Genomic DNA, 25,964 nt, shown 5'->3' with positions numbered 1-25,964 from the left:
TTTTGTCCTTCTTCCTAACTTCTCATTTCCCTTTCTGCAATCAACATACTAGATCAGGGCTTTTCAACCTTTTCACCGATGTACCACTTTTAGGATATGGCAATATCTGAGTACCATCAGTCACCTAGAAAGGTGTCTGGATTAGCGTGAGGCAAGGACCACGAGAGACAGCAGGCTTGATTCTTGAAGCTTTATTTAGGAAGGGCACCGGACGGGGAAACAGCCGGGGATTCCCTCTATTTATACACAACTTGTCAAACAACTAACCAATCACAACAGTGTGTTCTCCCACCATGGCTGCTTTGGCCAATCCGCTGCCAGCAGGCTCTGACAGCTCGGAGCTGTCAACAGCCGCCGCGCCTCTGCGCTCAGCTGGTGGTAGGTCTTTGACAGCCTGGAGCTGTCAGTGGCCATCGCGCATGCGTGGTAGGCCGGCAGCTTTGACAGCTGTCATTTGCTGCGCATGCGCGGTCGGCTAGCGGCGGCCTTTTGACAGCTGTCACTGTCAGCTGGCCGCCGTGCGTGTGTATTGGGTGGGCGGCAGCCTTTTGACAGTTGTCAACTGTCAACCGGCTGCCGCGCCTTTTTACCTCAGTAGAACTTTAACACGTTGTGCTTTATAACAGTATATACGATATATAACGGTGTCAAAAACCTGATTACCACCGGTTGAAAAGCCCTGTGCTAGGGGCTTAGATAACAGCAATTTTGTTTCTGTAAAATGAGTTTGATGGGGTTGTGAGACTATTGATAAAACTCTGCAAATGCTCTGCAAATTCCAAGTGTCATGTAAGTAATTTATATGTCCATATACTGGATGACATGGAAAAAGCAGCCTGTCTGTTTAGAAAGAGAGGAAATAGCTCAGAGTGGATTCATTGCTTTCCCTTCAGCATACTATATAGCTGAAATACTAACACATACAGCAAGGGGCATAAATTGTTGTTGTTAGCTGCGAAGTCATGTCCAACCCATCATGACCCCATGGACAACGTTCCTCCAGGCCTTCCTGTCATCCACCATCTTCTGGAGTCCATTTAAGCTCACGCCTACTGCTTCAGTCACTCCATCCAGTCACCTCATTCTCTGTCATCCCCTTCTTCTCTTGCCCTCAATCTTTCCCAGCATTAGGCTCTTCTCCAGTGAGCCCTTCCTTCTCATTAGGTGGCCAAAATATTTGAGTTTCAAGGGCATAAATTAACTTATTGCAATTATGTATTCCACTAAGATGCAACCCAACAACAATACAAACTGCACACTCCTCTCAGTTGCAGCCTGGAGCATTAAGTGGAAGCCTGAGAAACAGTCCCCCACTATCTAAAGAAATGCAGCCAGTTGAATTTTTCTGAAGCAAGCAAGGGAAGGGGCAGCAAAATGATCCTCTCCAATCTAATTAAAAGAGCTAGTAAATTCACCATGTGTAATTCCACTGTCCACTTGTGAGAGATACAATTAGGAAGATTGGGGCACAGTAGGGAACAAATGACTTCAGAGAAAAAGAAAGAGCGTCACAAATGTTTGCAGCCCCTATGTATTCAACTCAGATGTAATCACTGCCACGCACCAAGATCAGCATTTAGAGACAGCCATAAAGCTTTATTCAAATGGGTCTCTATTGGCTGCAGATGAGGACAGTCAGTGATGGCAGATATCCAACAGCACTAGTGAGGCACAACAGCTAATGGCAGGTGGAACCAGATGTCATTAACAGATGGAGCCACATATTTGGCAAAACCAGGAATCATGACAGATGGAACAGCTTGAAAACTTGGAGTGCAAATGAGAGTTGGGTGTGATACTCTTGACCTATGCAACCCTGGATGCACTTGTTTTGTGCTTGACTTGCAATCCCCATTGTACAGAGATCATGAAAGGGACCGAGCTAAAGATAAAAGCAATATTTTCACCCTAGTTGTACTTTCTCCAATAGCAATTGCACCAAAAAGCAAACCAAAACTATTGATTTTTTTCAAAGAATTATACTTTAAAAAAATAATATGAGATAAGAAAAGGGTAGAGCTCATCCCATGTCATAATTGTTCAGTTAAAGGTAATGTTTTAAAATTAAAGCTGAAGAAGCTTCTTGGATGAGAAGTGAAACATCTTCAAGGGAAAAAACCAAAGTCCAGATGCGTTTTTGGGGGGAAAAAGCACTTTTGGGACCACCATGACCTGGATGACTGAGAATCTTCATAGATGTCTTAAAATTAAATAATTTTAATAGTAGATGATGCTGAGATTATAATCTTTTGCATGCTAAGATTTTCTGTTTGTCCTGATCCTATGTAAAAGTTATATTTTTGCATAATTTTTTGCTCCATTTTATTCTTTCATAGTTACAATGGATTTCTTAAAAATTGTGTCTTTCTGAAACAACTGTTTTTGCTATATAACATCTATAAGAAAAGGAAGCTGCTAGATAAAATAGATTACAAGAAACAAGTAATTTTTAAGGCCCTTCTTTTCACACTGCAACAAGAAGAAATGAGAATACACAAATTACATCAAATAGTCCATAGTAACGCTTCTGAAGACAAGGTTGTTAAAATGGAATTTCACACAAAATATAAATCTGGCAAGAGTGGAGTTAGAATTGGATAGAATGATATAATATTGTTTTTGCTCCACATTGCCTCTTTCATCCTATCAAAAATAAAATCAGTATCGGTCCTCCCTCCCACCAGATATAGTTTTTACCAACTGTCAAACAGAAAAGCTATAAGCCATCACAACACTGACAGAAAGAAAGCTTAGAACTTGTTCTATCTTGAAATGGATTCTTAGATTTTCTGCAAATGAATTGCAACTTTTCTACAGAACCCAAGAATTTTTTTTTATCCCATTTATATCCCGCCCTTCTCCGAAGACTCAGGGTGGCTTACAATTTAAGCACAAACCAATGTGCTTAGCAATAGCTTTCATTCTATGTATATGCCTGCTTATTGGGGCTTTCGCCCCCCCCCCCAGCGGCATTATTACAAAGTCAGCTTAATTGCCCCCAACAATCTGGGTCCTCATTTTACCTACCTCGGAAGGATGGAAGGCTGAGTCAACCTTGAGCCTGGTGGGATGCGAACCTGCACTAATTGCAGGCAGCTGGTGTTACTTAAGGAGGCATTAGCCCACCGCTCCACCAAGGCTCTTTTGTGCTTGCAATGGAAAAAAAATGAAAGTTTGATTTTGTTTTTGCTACAAAATTTCTATTCAGTCTTTCTGCATTAAGGCACTTATACCTTCTATTTTGATCAAGTTCTCAGCCAAAATCTTATGTGTTTAATAAAATGATATTAAGAATGAACTAGTCAACATGTCCTCCAAAAATAGAATGCTAACGGTCTTCAAATCTGAATTATTAATTAACTCCCAATCACTTCAATATCACACAGTCACAAATCTGCATGAGCTGTCCTGAAAATAAAAACATAAGATATTTACAAGCTTTGCTTTCCAAAATAAATGTTTTGATCAAGGCTGCATAACACCCCTTCATAAACAAGAGAAACAAATATTTATTTGGCTAAGCTACAACTGCAAATAAGAAACAGAACTTTTCACCTAAAAAAAAAGACTTATGCTTGATTTTTTTCCTCTTTCACATGCTGGACTTTTATAATTAAATCCAAGCTTCAGATATAACCTCTACTTGCAACTTTGGATTTTGTGTAAATTATGAGAAATAAAATAGTGGTGACTAGTACTTTGTTTGCCTTTTGACATAGGACTGGCCACACCCACCATGACACCCATATCAACATGTCCTTAAATTACCAAATAGACTTACTGGTCTGTTGAACATGTATCCATACAAGGACCTCTGTGGGAGACCAGAGTGCAGTATAAGGTCAAGACAGAGGGCCAATTGAGGCCCCCCCCCTTTTTACATGAGGTTGTAAAAAGCAACCACATAAAGAAGGCAGAACCTCAGTTGTATGGCTAGACTGCCATCTTGACTTCTTTTATGGCCCCCTGTAACTGTCCTTGCACACACACTAAATATAGATTTACTTTTGCAGGGCATAGTAGCCTTTTAAGATATTAAGTTCAGAAGAATCTCACTTCAATATCTTACAGAAGCTGCACTTACTAAGAAAAAAACGTTCTCTAGTTTCTCAAAGACTGCAATACATGTAATCAATACTAAACAAAACTGGTAAGTTCTGATACATAAAAGCCCAGTTTCCAATCTTATTACAATGTTTGAATTAAGAACAATTTAATCTGCTAATTTAATGGATGCTATCATCCTCCAGGACCACTTAGTTTTCTTACTATCCCCTGCCCCTCTTTTCACTAGCTACTATCCATAATCTTCTCCATAGCCTAAGGGATAGAAATTTAATTTCTCAAACAGCAAATTTCCAGGATGCTAAACTTCATCTCTACCATTTTGTGAAGTCTACTTTTAGAACCAAAGGATTAATGTAGTGTCAATAGGCAGTTCTTAGAAAACTGCCTGTTAGCATGATGGTTAAAAAGAGAGAAATTTGCAAGGCACTGACTGAACAACTACATAAAGGAAACTTCAGCTAGCAAAGAAAACATCTAAGTGGAGGCAAAAGCAAAGGACTGGGAGGAGAAAATTTTACCTCTCTTCCTATATTCAACAAGTATTTTGTCACTAGGTATCTTGTCAGGCAGGTGAGAAAGAGATGTGTGTTTAAAAGTATTCCTCCTTCCCTCTCACCGTGGAAAGAGAGAGAGCCATCCAGCTCTTTTTAAGGGTACTAACACCCCACTCCCAAATCTCTACCTTAAAAAAGTGTCAAGTGGGATACAGGCAGTTTTTTGGCCTGCCACCACCTGTGCCTAGACTTCCCAGGACGCCCAATCGACAGGAATCAACAAGAAAGTTTTTCCCTATACAGATAAGTCATTATAGAAAAAATTCACCTGTCAGTTTCTACTAGTAAGGCAGCTGTGCAGAAGTATAGCCCAGCTTAGTTCAGAGCTGACAACTTTAGACGACTTCCTCCCTCCCCATGACCAAAAGCGATAGAGGATTCACCTAGGCCTCAGACCCCACAGCATAGAAGATGCATTGTAGCGTGATCAAGCACAGCCAGTTGGATGGACTTCAAAAATCATTCTGAGATTCCCCTAGTAATGTCATGGCAACCCCTCCTGCAAGAAGACTTCCATTTATAGCCAGAGAAAAACAACCAGGAAGAGCCCTTGTTAATATATGTTTGACTAAAAAATATTGTCACTGTTCACTTACAATTTGTTTTTATAGTCCATTTCTATGCAGTGTTGCTGCTAGCAAAAGTGAATTGAGAGTTGGTTTGTCATATCAACTTTTAGCTGCAGGGGATGAAGTCAAAGATAGAAAAGGATCAAGAAATAGATGGGACATGCATGCATGGTATCCAACTCTTTTCTTTCATCTCTTTTATTCCAACAAATATCACACACTCTGTACTTTGTTTTCAATTAACAATATAGCTTTTCCCTATTTCTCCTTCTCAGAATGCCAGCCTCTAAGGCAGTGTTTTTCAACCACTGTTCCGCGGCACACTAGTGTGCCGCGAGATGTTGCCTGGTGTGCCGTGGGAAAAATTGAAAAGTAATTATAAAATACTTTCTTTGTGTTTATTTGATTCCTATTCAAGAGAATTACTTTATATATAGTCAATATAGGCACAGAGTTAAATTTTTTAACATTTTCTAATGGTGGAGTACCTCGTGATTTTTTTCATGAAACAAGTGTGCCTTTGCCCAAAAAAGGTTGAAAAACACTGCTCTAAGGCATCACTCTGACGACTAATAAATAAGATTAGATTTATTCCTCCCCTAGAAGTGGATATATGTCTTTTTAATCTCCACAGTAATTCTCCAATGCTCTTGATGCCTGCCCCATCCTAAATGCAATGGATCTTTTATCAGATGCAGCAGGTTCCCATGCTCTAAGCTAAATGCTTATGGGCCAAAAGTGGGCAGTCCAATGAGGAAGAATTCCAGTAGCAAAGCTTTTCTCCATGTTTGCAGGTTTTTTAAAAGAATCCAAAATGCTTTTCTAAACAAAGATGTTTTAGCTGCTACTTAATTTCTTCTGAGACAGATCTTGCCTGAGAACTATGATTCTAACCAAGATTCCACTTTCACACCTAATATTTGATTGCAATTATTTGATGACAAAAAAAACCCTTCTCTTCAGAGGTCTTCTATAACTATTTCACACAGTCTGAGCTTGAAACATTGCATTAACCTTCACCTCACAAATAGAATCTAAAGCAGACAGACCTAGAGTCAACCGTCTGTTCAATAGTTTTTCAAATGGAAAGACAGCTATTGATCTTTGTCTAGGGATGGACTCCTCGCTTCCTTGTGCTTCCTCATTTTACTAGTTCTCCCAAATTAATAGCTCAACATCATCCAGTTTTTGAGGCCTTAATGATACTGTATTTCCCCGAAAATAAGACCCAACCGGAAAATAAGCCCTAGCATAATTTTTCAGGATGTTTGTAATATAAGCCCTTCTCCAAAAATAAGCCCGTTAAGATTGTCAACCAGATGGACGCATTTAGTACTGTATTTCTTCCTATTAGGAAAATAAGCCCTAATGCTTCTTTTGGAGCAAATATTAATATAAGACCGGTCTTATTTTCTGGGAAACATGGGTAGGAAGTTGCATTGTGCAGTGGAAAAACAAATTAGTGTCACTCCTGACCACCAAAGTTCTTTCTCAGCCTAGGTTATACATGTAGCTCCAAGTCATTGGAGAAAAGATACTATAAAGAGAATAACTAACATCATGATATGCTACTCTAATAACACAGAAAGCAGTTTTCTGCCCATGTAAAACCAATCCTACACAAATAAGATTCCAATTCAGGATTGCCTTGTGATAATAAGAGCAGCAAAATATTATTTCTCCACCTTTACCACATTCACGGACAGTTGTTTGGCAGTCTTTTTGAAGTTGATTTGTTCTTTGCTGAACAGGAATGACCTCAGGAATATTTTCAGGGTTACTGTCTGAAGTGTGAAGAACATTCATATGATCTGGTAAATATCCAGATCAAAGTCCAGAGATGGACTTTGATTGGCCAGATCCATTTGAGATGCCTGGGACATGGTCTTGTGATATTATCTGGACTGAATTTGAATCTGTGATTCCCAGTGAAATGGATCAGATGCTCCAGCCATTTGTCTCTTGAATTCAGATCCTTTTTGCTCAGGAGGTAACCTACAGTTGCATCCATGGAATGATGTTGGAGAGGGAGGTAGTTCCTCCTGCTTTGGAAGAGACTATAAGAGAGTAGAATAGAGCTGAAAAGGACCTTGGAGGTCTTCTAGTCCAGCCCCCTGCTCAAGCAGGAGAACCTATATCATTTCAGACAAGTCACTGTCTACTGTTTTTTTTTTCCCTTTCTTGAAGATGGGAACCACATCAGCCTTTTTCCAATCCTCAGGTGCTTCCCTGGTGCTCCAGGATTTTTGAAAACTATGGCGCAATGGTTCTGAGATAACATCTGCTAGTTTCTTCAGAACTCTGGAATATAATCCATTAGGTCCAGGCCATTTACATTCATCAAGGTCAGATAGGTGTTCTCTTACCATTTTCTTGTTTATTTTAATTTTTGTTTCTAGTTTAACTTTTGCAGTAGTTTTTTGGTATGTTGGGCTATAATTTCTTTTTGTGTGAAGACTGACGCAAAGAATGAGTTAAGTAGCTCTTCTTTCTCCCTACTGCCTGTTATGTCCTTGCCATCTTCTCTCTTTAGTGGACTTGCAGTTTCCTTTACTTTTTTTCTTGTTATTAATATGTTGAAAGAAACTTTTTTTTATTATCCTTGATTTCTATTGCAAGTCTTTGTTCATTCTAAGGCTTTGCTTTCCTGATTACATCTTTGCATGTTCTGGCTGTCTGCTGATACTCAGCCTTGGTTATGTGTCGCTCTTTCCATTTTTTGTACTTTAGTTTTTTAGTCTTTCAGTTTGTCAGAGAGTTCTTTCTGCAGCAATGCTATTTTTTCTTGAATTTCTTGTTTTTCTTTTTCAGTAGTATTGTGCTGGACTGGGCTGCAGAGTTGGTCTCCCAGTTGATATCTGGATAGTTGAAGTCTCCCATTACTACTGTGATATGCTTCCTACATATGTTTGTTAACAGGTTGGCAGAGTTCATCTATTTCTTCTGACTGGTTGAGTGGCCTGTAATGTACACCAAAATATACGTAACGTATCCTTTCCCCAAGAAGCAATCAATAAACTCAACAATTCTGGATGTCTAACATCCAGTCTCCAATCTTTCCTTTAAGGTAAGATTGCTAAGATGGTTAGACAGCTCTTTGCAAAATGTCTTGCAGGAAGTAACCTATCTAGACCTGTTGCAGGCAGGTTTCAGGTTGGATTACAGCACAGGAACCGTACTGCTTGCATTTGTTGATAATCTTTAGTGGAGCCAAGATGGGGTAGTATGCATCCACTCTTATTCTTCTTGATCTCTCAATGACTTTTAGTAACATACATCATGATATCGCTCTGCAGAAGCTGTGAAGATGGGGGACACTATATTATATTGATTCATCTCTTTCCTCTGTAGCTATTAAAATTCAATGTTGATGGGAGATGTGCTCCTCATTTGTGGGATGCCTCAAGTCTTGATGCTTTACCCCTTCCCATTTTAACGTCTACATGAAACTGCTGGATAAGGCCATCTATTGATCTGGCACCCAGAATCAGATGATACTCAATTGTAGATCTCAACTCCAGCCATCATGTGATGCTGTCATTATAATGTCAATGTCTGGAGGCTGTTCAAATCTGAATAGGAAGAAACAGATTCAGGCTAAATCCTGGGGAACTGAGTGGCTGGGTCTCCTAGAACTGGGAATAATTCATTTTTGATCTTAAATGGGACTGCACTTCCTCATTTGAGCTGGTATGCAATATGGGAATCACTAAGGACTGTCAGCTTCTGCTCAAAGAATAGCTGGAAGCTATGGACAGAAGGGCCATTGCACAGGTCTATCAAGAGATCCAGTTGTGCCCATTCCTAGAGTGGGACTCTTCAGACAATCACTCAGTTCTAGTCAATTCAAAATGGACTACTGCAATGTGCTGCATGGGGCCTCCCTTGAATGCAGCATGATGGTCGGGCCAGGACAGTGATGGTTGAGGCACAAAATGCCCATGTCTTCTTGTTTCGTGAGCTACACCAGTTACCAGTTTAGCCTCCAGGTGCAATTTACCAATGGGCTTGGTAATTTGAGAGACTACCCATCTCCCATGGTGTCAGTTCACCCAATAAGATCAGGCAGAGTGGGCTCATATGAGCAGGTCCCTTCAATCAAACAATGTCATCTTTGAGACTTTCACTGTCGTGGTGCCTGCCCTCTAGAATAGCACTTCTCCCAAGAGATCTGTACAGTTCCTATTCCCACTTTGCAGTTGTTCAGAAGATCTTCGAAAAACTGGCTTTGCTCCCAGACCTGGAGCTAAGATGAGAGTTGAGCCTCTCTTATTGTTCTTTTGATGTACTAGGCTTGCTTTCTTTGGTTGTACATATTTTTTCCTTCACTTTACAATATTGTTCCTTACTTTTAAAACGTAAACAGCCCAGAGCCATCTGGAAGTCAAGTGTGGGGGAGGGAGGCTAAATCCAGTCAAACAAACCAGTAGGCACCAGTAGGCTCCTTTACACTTCCATGTTGCTCAGAAGCACAGTCCTCCAGAATAGATTAGATTGTTGTAATATTTGCTGACAATTTTATTCCAGCACTTAAAAGGTGAACTTCTTTTAGTTTTCCTACTGAATATTTCTTAATTTCTAAAACATGAAGAATAAAAAGATGGAATTTGGGGATTATTTTTTACAGGCTATTAAAGCAATATATCAAAAGCAAACGGCACAAATAATTGTTAATGGTAATTTAACAGAAATTTGTAAAATTGAAAAAGGAACAAGGCAGGGATGCCCTTTATCACCATTGTTGTTTGTTCTAACACTGGAAATATTATTGATTAAAATACGTGAATAAAATAAGATAAAGGGAATTAAAATTAGGCATCAAGATTACAGATTGAGAGCGTTTGCAGATGACTTGGTTGTCACTTTAACTCAACCTACTCAATCGGTTTTAGAATTATTGGATGTGATAATACAATATGGACAAGTTTCTGGATTTAAAGTTAATAAGCAAAAAACTAAAATATTAACAAAAATATGACTAAAACAAAGAGAAGCAGTAGAAAAATCAACAGGATTTGAAATAGTAAAAAAGGTTAAATACTTGGGGGTATATATCACAGCATCGAATGTGAAATATAAAAACAATTATGAATTGTTATGGCAAAAAGTACAAAAGGAGATTGATAGTTGGAAAAAATTACAATTGTCTTGGTTGGGGAGAATAGCAGCCGTGAAGATGAATGTCTTACCAAAAATTTTATTTTTGTTCCAAATGATACCGATACTTAAGAAAGATGCAAATTTAAATGAGTGGCAAAAAGATATTAATAAATTTATCTGGGCAGGGAAAAGACTGAGAGTAAAGCTTAAAATAATGCAAGATGCACGTGAGAGAGGGGGTTTGAAGATGCCCAATTTGAGATTATATTATGATGCAGTTGTGTTATCAACAATTAGTGATTGGTTCAATTTAATGGATGAAAGAATATTGAATATTGAGGGGTATGATTTATTGTATGGATGGCATGCGTATTTATTTTATGACAAAAAGGTGGATAATATTTTTAAGACTCATATCTTAAGGAACGTTTTGCTCCGAGTTTGGAAAAAGTACCAATATATATTAAATAATAAAATACCTATATGGGCAATAACTAGACATGTAAGGGAGCCTTGGTGGAGCAGTGGGCTAATGCCTCCTTAAGTAACACCAGCTGCCTGCAATTAGTGCAGGTTCGCATCCCACCAGGCTCAAGGTTGACTCAGCCTTCCATCCTTCCGAGGTAGGTAAAATGAGGACCCAGATTGTTGGGGGCAATAAGCTGACTTTGTAATAATGCCGCTTGGGTGTGTGTGAAAGCCCTAATAAGCAGGCATATACATAGAATGAAGGCTACTGCTAAGCTTGTAAGCCGCCCTGAGTCTTCGGAGAAGGGCGGGATATAAATGGAATTTTTTTAAAAAAAGATACTTCTCTTCATCCTATAGGTAAAATCCTCCTTGGAGGAGGTTATTTTGATTTGGTATACATTTTTAAACATCAGTGTCATGGTTATAAAAATAACACCTTAAATATTGATAGAAGTATTAAGGCAAAAGCTTTCCTAAAGTCAAGTCAAGCACTATCTGAAACTGCAGATAGGCACACAAACATATAAATGGAATTAAAATACTTTAAAGGTTTCCGACCTGGCAGAGATGGCGAAGATTTCGGCCTATTTGAAAGATCATTCGCAAGAACGTTACATTATGGAATGGAGAAAATGGATTGAGTTTATCCAGAACAAGTATAGAGTTAAGAAGTTTTATGTAGCATTCGAATAAGTCTTCTTTCGTTTTCTTTTTTCTTTTTCTATTTTAGTTTTTTATATATATTTAATATTGCTAAGGTTTGTTTTATCCTATATAAGCTAGAGAGTGATGGATTTTAGAATTTATAGTTGTTAGTATATGGTTGTTTATGATTGCTTTTTTTATATATATATACCTTGTATTTAGCTCTGGGAAGTCGGGGGGGGAGGGGGGGAGGGGAGGAGGGAGGGGGGGAGGAGGGAGGGGGGGAGGGGGGGAGGTAGGGGGGGAGGAGGGAGGGGGAAGGGGGGTTTTTTAAAGGAAAACTGTATTTTAAAACTTTTCAATAAAAAAAATAAATGGAATTAAAATAAAATAAATAAAAAATAAATAATAGGAAATATAAATGTGGAGCAGAAACAAGATGTGATTACTTATAAAGAACTTCTTAGGATGGAAGGGAATATTTTGAAACTGAAACCTTTAAATGTTTTAAAGGAAAAAAAGACAGTACAGACTTGGTTTCAGTTTATACAGTTACAAGCTAGATGGATAGAAGATCAGAAAATTGGTATAATAAAAGTTGATGAAAATTTGATAAAGCAAATTAGAGATCAAAGTCAATCGCATATAAAAAGGTTATATAATGCTCTTATAGAGATTGATTCAGAATCGGAGTTAGTTAAAGATTGTATGACAAAATGGGCTCAGAATATTCAAGAGCCCATAATGATGGATACTTGGGGAAAAATTTGGGTTAGAAATGTAAAATTTACACAAGCACAAAACTTAAGAGAGAACTTTTACAAGATGTTTTATAGATGGCATTTAGATCCTAAAAAGTTAGCATGTATGTATCCAAATCAACCACCTAAGTGTTGGAGATGTGGTAGTGAAGAGGCAACTTATTATCATATATGATGGACATGTAAAAATGTTAAAGCCTTTTGGATAAAAAATATGGTGGATTTTTCAGAAAGTTTTTAAGAAAAAAATAAGATTTACTCCACAGCTATTCTTATTGTGGATTATTTCGGATTGTACTGTTATAGAAACTAAATTAATGTTACACTTAATAATGGCAGCCAGACTGTTGGTGGCGCAACATTGGAAGAAAGAAGATTTACCTACAATAGAACAATGTATACTTAAAGTAATGGAGGTAGCTGAAATGGCAAAAGTTTCAGCATATTTGAAAGAACAGTCACAAGAAAAATATATTTTGGAATGGAAAAGATGGATTGATTATATTCAGAACAAATATGGGACTAAAAAGTTTCAAATAGCATATGAATAATTATTAACAATTATAGAAGTGTTATTATAATTACTTTAGTTTTGTTATAAGGGAGTTAAAGGGTGGAAGGTTTGTTAACGTTGTAATAGATATTTAGCATATGTTTGCATAAGATTGCTATATGTAATACCCTGTATTCTGCTTTGGGAAGTCCGGGGGGCGGGAGGGAAGGGGAGAGGGTTGATGGGGAGGTGGGGGGGGGGTTATTATTAAAATTTTGTAAAACTTTTCAATAAAAAAGAATAAAAACTATACACTTGAAAATAAGGTTTTCCAACCTGACAGGCTTCATATCCAAGTACCGGTATCTTTAAATCATAGTTTTGATCTTGAGAAATGAGAGAGTAACACATTTAGCGTAATTTTATTTACAGTGTATATTGTCTGTAATTGGATGGGAGGATTGTTATCCTAAAAATGGGCTATAAATCATTACAATAAATAAATAATATTCTACACCTCTAGATAACTCTCTTCTAGTCATACTTCACTGACTCCTTCCCTCAAACTAAGTGCTGCACTTAAATTTCTGCCTGAAAAATAGCATTGGAACATTTACTTTCTTTTAAGATATTCCCTTTCTTGGCTAGATCCCAACGAAATCATTTTAAGAATCACTGTTCCTTTTGAGAAAACAGCATTATTCCCCTCTGCTCTCATATCCCCTTGGGTTTGTAGCATACAATATGGAACTTATCCAAACAATTTCAGCAGCCATATACATTCTCTAGAAAGAAAAAAAATAGAGGGAGGGCAGAAATCTATTTCTCCCCCCCCCCACCTAGAATTTTTCACAAATCTCTGAAGGGCACAAAGAAAAACAAAGTCTAGCATTTTTTAAAAAAAAATATCCTATCCAGTCAGCAGTCTGTTGTGTTTCAAATACAAATGAAGATAGATTGGTCAGGCACAGTGATTTGATACTGCAATATGGCAACTGTAACCATCCCAACTCTGCAAATAAAATGCAAAGAACTATTAGCCTGAGAAAAGATGCAAATATCATTTCATTTTTCCCTCTGTGCTCCCCTAAAGTGGTTGAAAAAAATCCTGAGAGAAAATAGCATTATCAATTCATGCCAAAGGATAAATTCCACAGTACTGGAAAGTTTGCATAATCATATACCAAATGCTTCAAATAAAAGACAGCATTTACTTTCTTTCTTTATCCTCTGAGTCAAAGACAGCCACCCCCAGCAGTTCAGAGCTCTCTAGGCCAAATTAGGACTTACAAGGCCTGATCTAACATTTAATATGCCTGTTTTTCCCCCTTTCTAAAAAAGAGGCGCAGAAGTCAAAATCATTCCACTGCACAGGAAATGTTATTCTTTACTCCCACCATCACCACCACTAATCCCTTCCAGGGCTAATAATAATAATGAAATAATTTTCATCAGAAAGATTTTAAAAGAACATTTCCAGTATACCAATTCTCTGAATACCTACCTAGTAGCTGCTAGTAGAAACACCCACCCGTACAAATTATGTGGACAAAAAACCCCCAATGTATTTAGTTTAAAAAGACATAGAAAGATAAAAACTATCTATTTAATTTGTATCTAGTTTGTCCTTGTAACTCCCAGCATGCAAAACCTTGAAAATTCATTTCTGTTATATCTTTTGCTTAAACTATTGTTCCCAACCTAACCTTACTGGAAACAAAGTCCCACTGTATCTTCTCACCTCTAAGTCTCTGCCTTTCCTGTTCCCAATTTATCTGGCTGTCAGATTTGTGCACGTTCCTTGGGGTAGAAGCTATGTTTTAGTTTGTTTTATATTGGTTGAGTTCATACATCATGGTACAAAACATGCGCATGGTCTGCATATATCAGCTGATTTTTTTTACTCAGGCATACGAACACACATACATCACGACTTGGGCCATCGTTTCAGAGATTTTTTCTTACCAGGTTCCTCAATGCCTTCAACAATGGCAGAGCTTCCAATGTGCAATACTCTTCACTAGAAACGTTGGGATGTATTCAGAGATCTGCCTTGCAGATAGCACACGCTGAACTGTTTTTAGCAGTCAAACATCTGCACAGGAAATGTTTTATGACATTTTGTATTATAAACTGCTTTATAAAATTTGCCAAATTTCAACTCCACTGAAGTCATGGGTCCCAGATTTGGAACACAATCTGCAAGTAAGCCCACTTGAGGTACCTTGGTTCAAAAATTGTTGCCATGGGGATGCCCAATTAAAAATTATGAAAATGAGGGTAATAGTACATGCACACATGCATGCATTCATACATAACCCCCAAAGCTCTTATTTTTACATCACCAAAATATGCTGGCATTATTCTCCATTATGTTAGTTGGAAACAGTTTAAAATGAGCAAAGATACATGTAATTACATTTTGTAAATTTGTTATGAAACTTAACACTGCCTTCTTTCTCTCCTCCCCTCAAGGAATCAAATTTTTTTTGAAAAATCCTGATCATCCTATTCATAGGTATACTTTGACCACATCGTATCATTGCCCTTTCCACTCTGTTCCTTCAGTCTGTGACCCCAGACTGAAGAAACTTGCTTTCTATGTTCTAAACCATGATTTGTTTTAACCATGATTTACTGAATGAGTCAGAGAATCTTGTGTATGGACAAAATCATTCCTTAATGGAAAATTTCTTGTTAGATACCTAACTTTCTTATACAAGATAGGAATAAACAATGAAACCACAAGCTTCCTTGTTCATTACACTGAGCCACAGGAACAACAAAAAACCAAGCTTCATCAAATGATTTAGTGCTCTAATATAAATTATTCATCAGCTTCATGTATATACTACATTTAGACCACATAATAAACTTTATACATTATGCTGGCTTAGGAATCTTGAGAGTTGAAGTCCAGACACTTAAAGTTGCTAAAGTTGAGAAACACTGCCTTAGCACAATATGTGAATCTGATTATTGTGAGGCATCAAGTCTCATAGGTTGTACAATATATGCAAAAGTACAAGATACAATCTTCCCTCTGCAGTCAAGATGTAGAGGTAAGAATCAATTTATTTTTGACTCCCATGCAAACCACTTCTCAGCTTCTGTCAGGACTATTGTTTACGGCCCCATTTATATTTTCAATGTAAATTAATCTTATGTCTGCTCTTATTTCTTACGGTGATCCTCTACTATAAACTGAATCCCGAAAAAATGTTGAATAATTTGTAATCACATTACCCTATGATCAGAATACAGTTTTCTGAAATTCACCAGCACTGACCTTGGGGTAAAGGACATATTTTATGCAATACATCTAAACTCCTAATGCTCCTCATAACAATAAGTGATATGGAACCAAGAGTTTTGGATTCTGAAGAAAACATGGAAGTCAACATAAAAAATAACCTCCGTGGGAGACTGCTAAATGGTATTACCTGTGGTACTGGGATCCCCAACATGGCACTGGGGAGTGGTTTCCTCTGTCTTAAGGCCTCCTGTGCTGACCACCCTTCTTTTGAAAGTGTATTTTTTGGAGAGAAAAAAAATCTCTTACTTTTTAGAAATAGGAAGCTAGCAATCTGTAAAGCAGAGTACCAACTAGCAACATTATCTTTATTTCCAAGGATAACTCTGAGCACCAAAATTCTTAGGAAATCAAAACAATGAGTGCTATAGCACAGTAATAGATTTTGCCCTACCCAGAAAAGGGCAAAAGAAAGCAGGACTAATAGGCAGCAGCAGATTCAGGAGCTGGAGAGGGAATAGCAGATAGAATTGGTAGATTCTATCATTTTGTGAATAATCAGATTCGCCCATCAGCTTTTTGCCAGAGAATTTACAATATATTCTCAAAATTCCAATAGGGATCCACATCCAAAAGGATCAGAGACTTACCATATCATACCATACTTTCATTTTTGTTTTAAAATCAGATTAGAAATTGAAACATGCACTAGCAAGAACCATTTTCATATTCTATGTTATCATGAATGTTTTCTAAGCCAGGAGTTTTCAACTGGTGGTACGCGTACCACTAGTGGTATGTTGGCACCTGGCAAGTGGTACGCGTACGATGGGTTGAACAGCACAATAAAAAAGTGTAAAAAAAGAAGTGTAAAAGTGGATGAGCTGAAGCGGCAGCAGCACTGCACAAGATTGTGGAAAGTCAGCTGGAACTGCATGTTGCCTGGGTCTTACTGAGAGCCCAGGATCAAAACGCGCAGCTCCAGCTGATTGGGGGTGGCAGGCAGCCTCACGCAGTCTTCGGGTGGAGATTCAGCTGGAGCTGTGCAACGCATTTCCTGGGTCCTGCTGAGAGCCCAGATCAGCATGCGCAGCTCCAGCTGATTAGAGGTGGCAAGGAGCCTCACGCAGTCTTCAGGCAGAGATTCAGCTGGAGCTACGTGAGGCATTGCCTGCCTGGGTCCTGCAGAGAGCCCAGGATCAGTGCATGCAGCTCCAGCTGATTGGCGGTACGCAGTCTTCAGGCAGAGATTCAGCTGGAGCTGCGCGAGGTGTTGCTTGGGTCCTGCTGAGGGAGAGAGAAGAGAGGATATTAAAGGAGGTTCTGTTGTTTTTTTGGGGGGGGCTCATCAAGTTTTTGACCCCTTGCTAGGCGACTAGTGGTACTTGAATATTGCCATATTCTGAAAGTGGTACCATCGGTGAAAAGGTTGAAAAGCCCTATTCTAATAAGCCACACTCAATTTGAGAGAATATTTCATGAGGTAAGATGAATGGCACTATAATCCCAGCTCAAAACAAAAAATGTATTAAAGTCTGTAGCCTTTCAGCAGAATTTAAAGGACGCGATATGGGATATAATTATTATGACCTCCAAACTCTAATTTGTAATGCATAGAGCAAATATGAGAAAGCACAATAGGAGGCAAGGTGAATCAATACTAATTTGTTAAAGTAAACTATGGATGTTGCTCAACACTTCAGCCCTCAAGAATCAACCAACTCTCAAGGGCAGATAGAGGCCAAGAGAAATATATCTCCTCATGTTTTCCAAATATTTCCAAAGCAGCTTGCCTATGAAAAAGTAGAACTGCAATCAAGAGTGCATATAAACAAAACGCCTAGCATCCCAATTACACCATCCAGAGACCTGCATTCATATGTGACTTTTATTGTACTTGAAAGTGATTTGTGCTAAACCAATGCATTCATCTGGAGATAATACTAGAGCAAGTTGCAAGATCCGTTTCCTGGGGGGCTCTCTCCCTCCCCCCCTCTCATGTGTGTGTGTGTGTGTGTGTGTCTGTCTGCCTGCTGAGTGGGCAAAGCTTATTTCAAGATGTAAAACTTTCAGATTAAGGGCACTAAATATTTAAGTAGCTCCTTAGGCCAAAGCATAATTTTATATTCACTGTTAGTACATATGCAGCAGGACAGACTCTCAGTCATAGAACTGTATAAGAATCTAAAAGTTATTAGAGGTTAAATGGCTCTTGGATGGTCGTGATCATAAACAAGAAATAGAGAGCCAACTTGATCCTCACATGTGCAGCAGATAAAATCTAATCTGACCAGCCTGCAGACTCAGAAAACATAGCTGGAGACAGAGAGGCTAGAGGGAGTGCAAAAGTGATGTAAGGAGGACATTTGGATATGACAAATCTTTGCAGCAACATTCAATGAAGTTAATAGCCATTATGAAATGCCTTGTTGCCCCACAATTTAAGCTTACCATAGCTATGAAACCACTGCCAGAAAACCAACAGCAGTGCACCTTGCTATTCCTCGTAGAGGAGAGGCTGTAGGGGAAAGAACATGTTCCACAGACTGTGGGTTAGGAGTGTTGCGGCCCAATATGTCTGAAGGACCAACACTTCTGGAAAAACATTAAGTTGGTGAAAATTCATCTAACAGAACTGGGATTTGTGAGGAAAGAAAAATGAGGATATGCTTCACTAAAGTGCCGGACTCGAAGCTTAAAAGCTACAAGAAGCTGGAGGAAATTAGTAAGTGTCATCACTTTCCAGTTCAGCCTATAATATAGTCACACAAAAGCTACAGGCCAGGGCCATAGGTTGTCAGGGAAGCTCAGAGTCATTCAGACTTCTTCACCACAATATGCACACTTTTTATAGAAGAAGAGTTCCAACTGTGAAATAAGGCCTTGCTCTTCATCCTATTCCAACTGTGAAATAAGGCCTTGCTCTTCATCCTATTGCTAAGCTTGTAAGCCGCCCTGAGTCTTCGGAGAAGGGCGGGATATAAATGGAATTAAAGTAAAAAATAAAAAATAAAATAAACAAGTGAAGAGATAACTGACTGCAATTATCAGGGAGAAATTAAATACTATGTAAGCAATTGAATACGGACAGAAAGCCATTCTCTTACTACTGTAGGAGACCCATGTTAGTCAATGGCAGCCAAAAATCAGGAGAAGTCTGATAGCACTTTTTCTGGCTAGCTCATTTTATTAAGAGGCGTTAACTTTCATGACCTGAAGCTCATTTGATCAGATACTAGTGGATTTGACTGATCAGCCATTTGATCAGTGATCTCATGGGGGATTGGGATGATGCAGGGTAGAGGAACAGGTTGGTTATACAGATATGGTATGTATTACCTGTGAGACAGATTACAAACACCTTATAAATATCATCATACCACCTCCCCATAATTTAAATCATACATTGGTCAAGTTAACCCATGCATCTAATGAAGTGAGTGGCTCATGAAAGTGAATGGCTCTTAATAAATTTGTTAGCTGGAATGTGTGCTACCAGATTTCTTTTGATTTTTCCCTTGGCAACTAAGAGAAGTTGTCAGTTCCACCATTAATTGGAGTGATAGATTTAAAAAAAATTAAATTGTAGTTTAAGGTAGATCCAACATATTTCATTTAGAAATGAAAATGTAGAGCATTTCTGGAAAACATAACTTGTATAGACAACTTTAAAACTGGCTCGAAATTATACTGAATTTATTGTTATATTTTTTTCCACTTTGAAAACAATTATGTATTCAAAGTCCTTTTAAAACAATAAAGAATTGGAATAGCTAGTACAAATCCCAACAGTGGATTTCTTAGTAATGCTGAAGTACTGGATAATCATTTTCATCCTGGAAATTGCGTCCAACATATCAGGAGTGCACCAAGTTTGGAAAGACTGAGTAGCCAGTAGCAGCAGGAACCTCTATAGGATGGCCTCAGTAGTTTCTGAACTCAGAAGTGTATCTGGTCAATTATTGCAAAAGGATTTTCAAAAAGGCAGGAGAAACAGTACAGAACTTTTCCATTTTCTCCAACAAATTTAAGAATGCCTTGCTTGACCAGAACTGATGATCCATCCATCTTAAAATTCTAGGCAGGACTGGGGTACTTTCACATTGCTTCTGTTTTTAGCAGATCCTACTGGGCTGATGACAAACCGTCTCTGAAACGGAGGCTCAATTCAAAAACACTTGGTGACAGAAATAGACATTTGATTACATGGACTTCAGTGTCCAGGTTGCCAATCCCGTAGGACCAGCCAAGCCCTTTGCGGGAGACCAAGCAGCTTTTTATGCCAGCCAGATTCAATCCTACTTCTTGTCTGCAACATCTGGTAACCAGCTCTTATTACTAGGCATAGCTTTCTATGGTCAGCTTTTCTGGATAATAAATGCATCAGATCCACCCTCCACAAATCTCTGGCACGTCTAGCTGTATCCACTATCATTACTAAGCAGTCTGATGGCTGTTTTTACTCCATCAGGCTGCCAAAACTGAAGCTGTAGTTCAGTAGCAGAGCTGCGTTGTTAGCCTTGAATGTTTCTCAGCCTTGCAGAATGCTTGCATTTCTGTTCATTAGGAGATGCTGAAGCATTGTTATCATTTTGTGTACTGCTCTGGCCTCTCACAGCAGAAGAATTGTTTGCTTGCTTCCTCTGTCCACATCTAAAGGAAGAAACATCCTTTTCACTCCTTAGACAGAAGAGGTTTTCTACAGCCTCCTAAGAACCCACAAGAAATTTTGCCACAGCTGCATCACATACAACAGAGCTCTTCACACAAGCCAACAAAGCTACTGAGAGACCTTTGCCAAGGGAAAGGTCTGGCAGTGCCAGTTATGAGGCTGTAAAGTTAATCAATGCAAAGCAGAGCCAAGATGGAATAAGGGAGCCCCAAACAGTCAGACTATCCTTCCCCTATCCCCAACCTGCTCCAGCAATGTTTATCCCACACCTCATCATGATCACAGGACCCCATTTACTGTTTGCAACCTGAGCCAAAGCAGGAGATGTTTTCCTGATGTATGAGGAGTCGTGCAGAAAGCTAGCAGGGAGGTGTTCAAAATAAAAGGTAACATTGAAAAAGCAGCCAGACTGAGCCCAAGAAAAGCCTTAGGAGAGCAGCTTTTGAAACAATAGCAAAAGAAAGCCTTTCCTTTCTGCAGACAAGAGAAGATGGCACTGGGCTTTTCTCCCAGGAGTGAGGACTGCTCCTGGATCCAAAGCAGCTTTTCTCCTTTCTTCTTGTGTGGCCTCACTCTGAACCTCTCTCCAATCACCTTGATCATCATGACGCTAGCAAAAAGTGGCATAAAGACATAGGGACGGGCTACTATGGCAGCTTTTACTCTGTGTGGGGGAAAACAATCATATGGACAAATCCCCCCACTACCAAATCTGGTTCCTAATAGCTTTGTGAAACTGAGAACCAGGAGAATCAGCAAACATTGGTAGAAAATGTATATTTCAAATCCTGGTTTTGTGGGGAGGAGGAAAAGTCAGAATGGTGAGTGCCACATTGATTTTTTTTTTAGCAATGCAGATACCCTTGCATACAAGCAGAACTTTTTCAGAAGTCTGCAAAGTTAAACTGCTAACTTGTTTATAACTATAAGGGAAGAGTGTAACACATGCAAAGCACCTGCCTCGTTCACCAAATAACTAGGAAGTAAGGGTTTTACTTATAGTTTCCAAGTATAGTCATTATCTATTTAACAATATTATTGCTGGAGGGAATGTTAAGAGTCCTTGCCCAGATTCTCATCAAGCCCTAATCTCGTTTTGTTGATTTGACCAATGAAAGGAAATGCCAAGGAAACCCAGCCACTTCAATTTATTTAACAAGCTATGATTAAATAAAGCTTGGTGTAATGTATGAATCAGAATCATGCCTCACTCCCACTTCCTGTATTAGAACTACGGACGCATATATTTAAATAATCAGAAAGAAATAATAATAAAATAAGTATAATATAGAGATTGGCACTGGGAGACGCAGATTCAAGTCTACCCATAGCTACAGGCAGTCATCTTCTCTCTACCCAGTCTACTTCACAGCATTGTCGTGGTGGGGGGAAAAGATATGAGGGACCTATACTGAGAAGGGGGAGGGAAAGAGAAAGGGAGGGAGGGAGGGAGGGAAGAATACAAGCAGGTAGAATTCCTTTGGGTGTATTTTCCAAGACCGCAACTTCTAATGGCTATTTCTGCTGGAGTTTAAACTCCAGCCTTTCCAAAGATAACTCCTCACTTACCTGAAGTATCCCACATGTTAAGCTCAATGCGCTGCTTCTCAATCTCAAAACTGGCTGTGTAGTTCTCAAATACAGTAGGGACATAATTCTGCAGAGAATGGACAGAAATGAGGGATCAGAATGCATACCAAGCATCAGATACAAGACTCATAGAAATGAGAGCTTACTTCGATCAGATTGTCCACACTCTTCCTTAGACTACTCTCAAAAGCAGCCTTTCTGGCACTTTCCCTCTATTCCTGATATGACAAAAATAGGCCCTGGCTGGGAGGACTAAATGTAGGTGTAAGCAACACCCACTGTGCCCTCCAGATGTGCTGGACTAATATTCTCAAGGCTCCTTTGCTACATGAAGCTGATGGAAGCAGTAATGTAGAACTAACTACCTAAGGCAGCAGTTTGCTTACTCATGAGCTACCCCAGGATGAAAGCAACTGCTTACAGGCAGTCCTCCCAGAAGGGCTGGGAACTGATACTAGATTTTTAGAGCTTCCTGAAGAGACCAAGGCTCTTTTTTCAGTCTTCAGTATTATCCACAGAATGGGACACATTGCTATATGATCGAATAACCCCTTTCCAACCCTAGTTTCCTAATTTTCAAACTTTTAATTCCCTTATTTTCCTTAAGCAGATCTGATTCCTGTCCTTCATCAGCCTCCACCATAAATTGCCCTTGAACCTCTTTCCTTCCCCCAAAATCCCACCCAAGCTCTACTTTCCCTCCTGCATGAGGGTCGATATACTTCACCCATTATCTCTCTTTTGCCATATCTCCCCAATCTCACAGTCTATTTTGAAACCGGGTTTCAATCTCTCCCCCCCTGCATGAGCTGCAACCCTGCATCTTGCGAGTCCTCCACAAAGTAGTCCACGATCATTGGGCTCACGTATGCTCAGCCCCACCGCTGGACCTTCCTGGTGGGACCAAGGGTTCGTGCCCACCTCAGCCCCGCGCCAAGAGCACTCTCCACGCGCCACCTGCACACCCAGCCAGTCGCTCTCATTCACTTCCCGCTGAATCCGCTTCCTCCGTCCACATTGTGACCTCCGCAGCGTGGTCCCTTTGAACGAAGCCCTCCCGCCCCATCTTTTCGAAAGGCCCTCCGTCCGCTCCCCTTGCTCTCCTTCAAGCTCCCCTGCAGTTTCTCCATCCCGGGCCGCCTGCACTCTTCCCCTTTGCCCGGCTCTTCTACCTCAGGATAGGAGTCCTTGGCGAAAACATGCAGCAACGCCGTCTTGCCGCATTGGCTATCACCAACCACCACGATTTTGCAGCGCGCTAGCTGATTCTCCATGACCGCCGGCGTCCCCGTTGTTGAGTGAATGTGTTGAGTGAATGAGCAACGAGCTTCCCGTACACAACGCGCTGTCTGCTAGCCCGGCCGGCCAGGAAGCATCGCAGCTCGCCGCTCGCTCAATCTCTCGTCCTCCTGCCTTCTCAATCCCAGCGCCCGGCTACCGCCGCTGCTTTCCGGCTCCTTTATGCCACACCCCCGACTCCGCCCTCCCGGGCCCCCTTGCTCGCGGTCCTGGTGCAGCTAGAGGTTCATCATCTCTGTCGACAGGGGGAGCTCTTTGCTTCTCTCACTTGCAGGGAGGAAAAGGCTCAAGGAACGCGCAGACAATCTGTGCTGAGAGTTCAGGCAGCTGAAAAGCGTCGCTCGCAAAGTTCAAAAGTAACTTTCACCTCGGAAAAAATAATGACGATTTTCATGCTGTTTTGAACTACATTTAAATTATTTTATAATTTGGAAGGAGGACTTTTTCCGGTTTCTTTACTAACCCTGCTGAACGTACTAAGGGGTAAACAAAAGGACTATAAATTTAAATGCCGTCATAATTCTGTCTTTTGGAGGAACTGCAGGACTTTTACTTTTTTGACGGAGCAGGAAGAATAATTATTTTCTTTACGTTTCACCCGTTCTATATTTTTGCATCCCCCATTTTATTCCTGCAAACTGTTTTAACGCTAAAAAAAGCTACTTAAAAAAGATCTAAAAAGAGTCAAATATTACGGGAATGAATTGGACAGTCAAAAAAAATTTCTTGATAAAATGTAGTGTAGTGTAGCATGGTACAGTATTAGTATAATGACATGTATAACTACATAAAAATGTTTAATAGTAAAATCTAATTTAAACTAAGGATAAAGAAAGTAGAAGGTATGAGAAAAAGGAAAACAGAAGAAATAGAAAAGAAAGATTATAATAAAAAAGAAATATGTAAAGAAGTGACTTCCAGTCTTCATCACAAGTATAAACAAATTTAGTGACTCTTCTTGCCCCTCTAAAAGATACAAATATTCACTCCATCTTTTATCTACAAACAAATCCATCATAAAGTTCTTCTTTTCAGTTCTGATGTAAGCAGAAAACCCATAAAGGATTACCAAAAGTAACAATATATCTTGATCAAATAAACTATCTTTGTATTCCTTTTATTTTTAACAGTCAATCTTCAGCTCAAATATTTTTGTTGGATTTGATTTCATTTATTTCATTGCACTGAATTCTTCAGGTCTTTAACAAGCCTCTTTTGTAATCCAATAATAAAAAATTATCCAGGTCACTTTCTTGGTTTATAATTTCTATTTCCCTTTTGATTTTTCAAAAAAATATCTGACAGGTTTTTTGTACATCCGGTGAGACATCCTTTTTCAAGTTGTTATTTTGCCCATCATTTGCATATCCACTTTCATTATCACCTCTATCTTGTCAGATAAAATTTGTTCAACATTTGTCATTTCTTCATTAACATATTTTGGACATAGATACTCGGTCTTAGCCATGGTTGTCAGCTCTGCTTTCTTGGAGATGTCTTTAGTCCACCAATCTCACTCTTAAACATTAACAAGATTTAAAATAATTTTTCTTATTCATTTCCAAAGAGATAGCCACCCATTAGATTGTTGTGGCAGAATCTTCTCTAACTCCTTAAAAGCCCACAAATTACTTTGGCAGAAACCTCCATCAATGAGAAATTAATACACCAACACAGATCATGCATTTGGTTTTTTTAAAATCTATCTCCCATTCCTCTTTTACAGCTCTAGATTTGGTGCGGACATTTGTTAGAAGATAACAGATGTTACTCTCTTCATGTGATCCTCCAAAGACGATACAGTACTGTACTCAAAACAGAAAGGCCATTTTGTGCCTTTTTTTTCTTTTGTGAAAACAGAGACTATTTTCTTCCTTAGCCACGTGAGGGACCACAATGATTCATGTCCCAAGAGTTTTGAAATGTTATGGAAAGAAAGAAGAAGAGGCTGCAATGAATGTAACAAATCTCTCAGATGAAGACTTCCTTGAATTGGGGTTTGACCTCTTGGTGACTGCACGGACATTTTGTGGCATGGCTACAATCATCATTTCATTCGATGGCCTCATAAAAGTGGATACAGGCACACAGCAATTTTTCCGTGTTGATTTTGTTACTCATAAAGTGGACTACAACACCCAGCATCCATGGATGGCATATTATATCATGACATATGTATGATATAAATAAATCCCTGTCATTCTTCTTGTTCTTTGCATTACTTCCTTCATATTGCAGAGTCCATAAAACTGCATCCATCTCATTATTTATGTATAATTCCAATATCCACAAAAAGAAGTTTTGTTTCTTTCTGACATTCTCTGATTAAAATGACCAGTGGTCTGTAACTACAAGCCGTAGAGTACAGAACAAGAATCAGGCAAGAAGCCCAGAGTCTGACTCTGCATCATTTTGGTTGGAGAATGCTGAATTGTATCATTTTTCTCATGCTCCATGTGCAAACGTTTACTAGTCTCAAAATGTTTATA

At 39.2% G+C, this 25,964-nt stretch overlaps 1 protein-coding gene across 2 annotated transcripts in view; it reads right to left on the bottom strand.

The window, feature by feature from the left end:
* Positions 1-23,566, bottom strand: part of RND2 (Rho family GTPase 2) — a 31,142-nt gene extending 7,576 nt beyond the window's left edge. For both annotated transcript variants that reach the window (XM_083378402.1, XM_083378403.1), the window contains exons 1-2: positions 23,349-23,566; positions 22,156-22,243 (exon numbers count right to left, since the gene is read on the bottom strand). In XM_083378402.1, the coding sequence (XP_083234528.1) occupies positions 22,156-22,243; positions 23,349-23,450 (190 nt within the window). In that variant the 5' untranslated portion in view covers positions 23,451-23,566. The remainder of the gene's footprint in view (positions 1-22,155; positions 22,244-23,348) is intronic.
* Between the last annotated feature and the right edge of the window lie 2,398 nt (positions 23,567-25,964).

The sequence above is a fragment of the Vipera ursinii genome (assembly GCF_947247035.1).
Source record: "Vipera ursinii genome assembly, chromosome: Z".
NCBI lineage: Eukaryota > Metazoa > Chordata > Lepidosauria > Squamata > Viperidae > Vipera > Vipera ursinii.
This window is presented reverse-complemented; position numbering and strand designations above follow the sequence as displayed.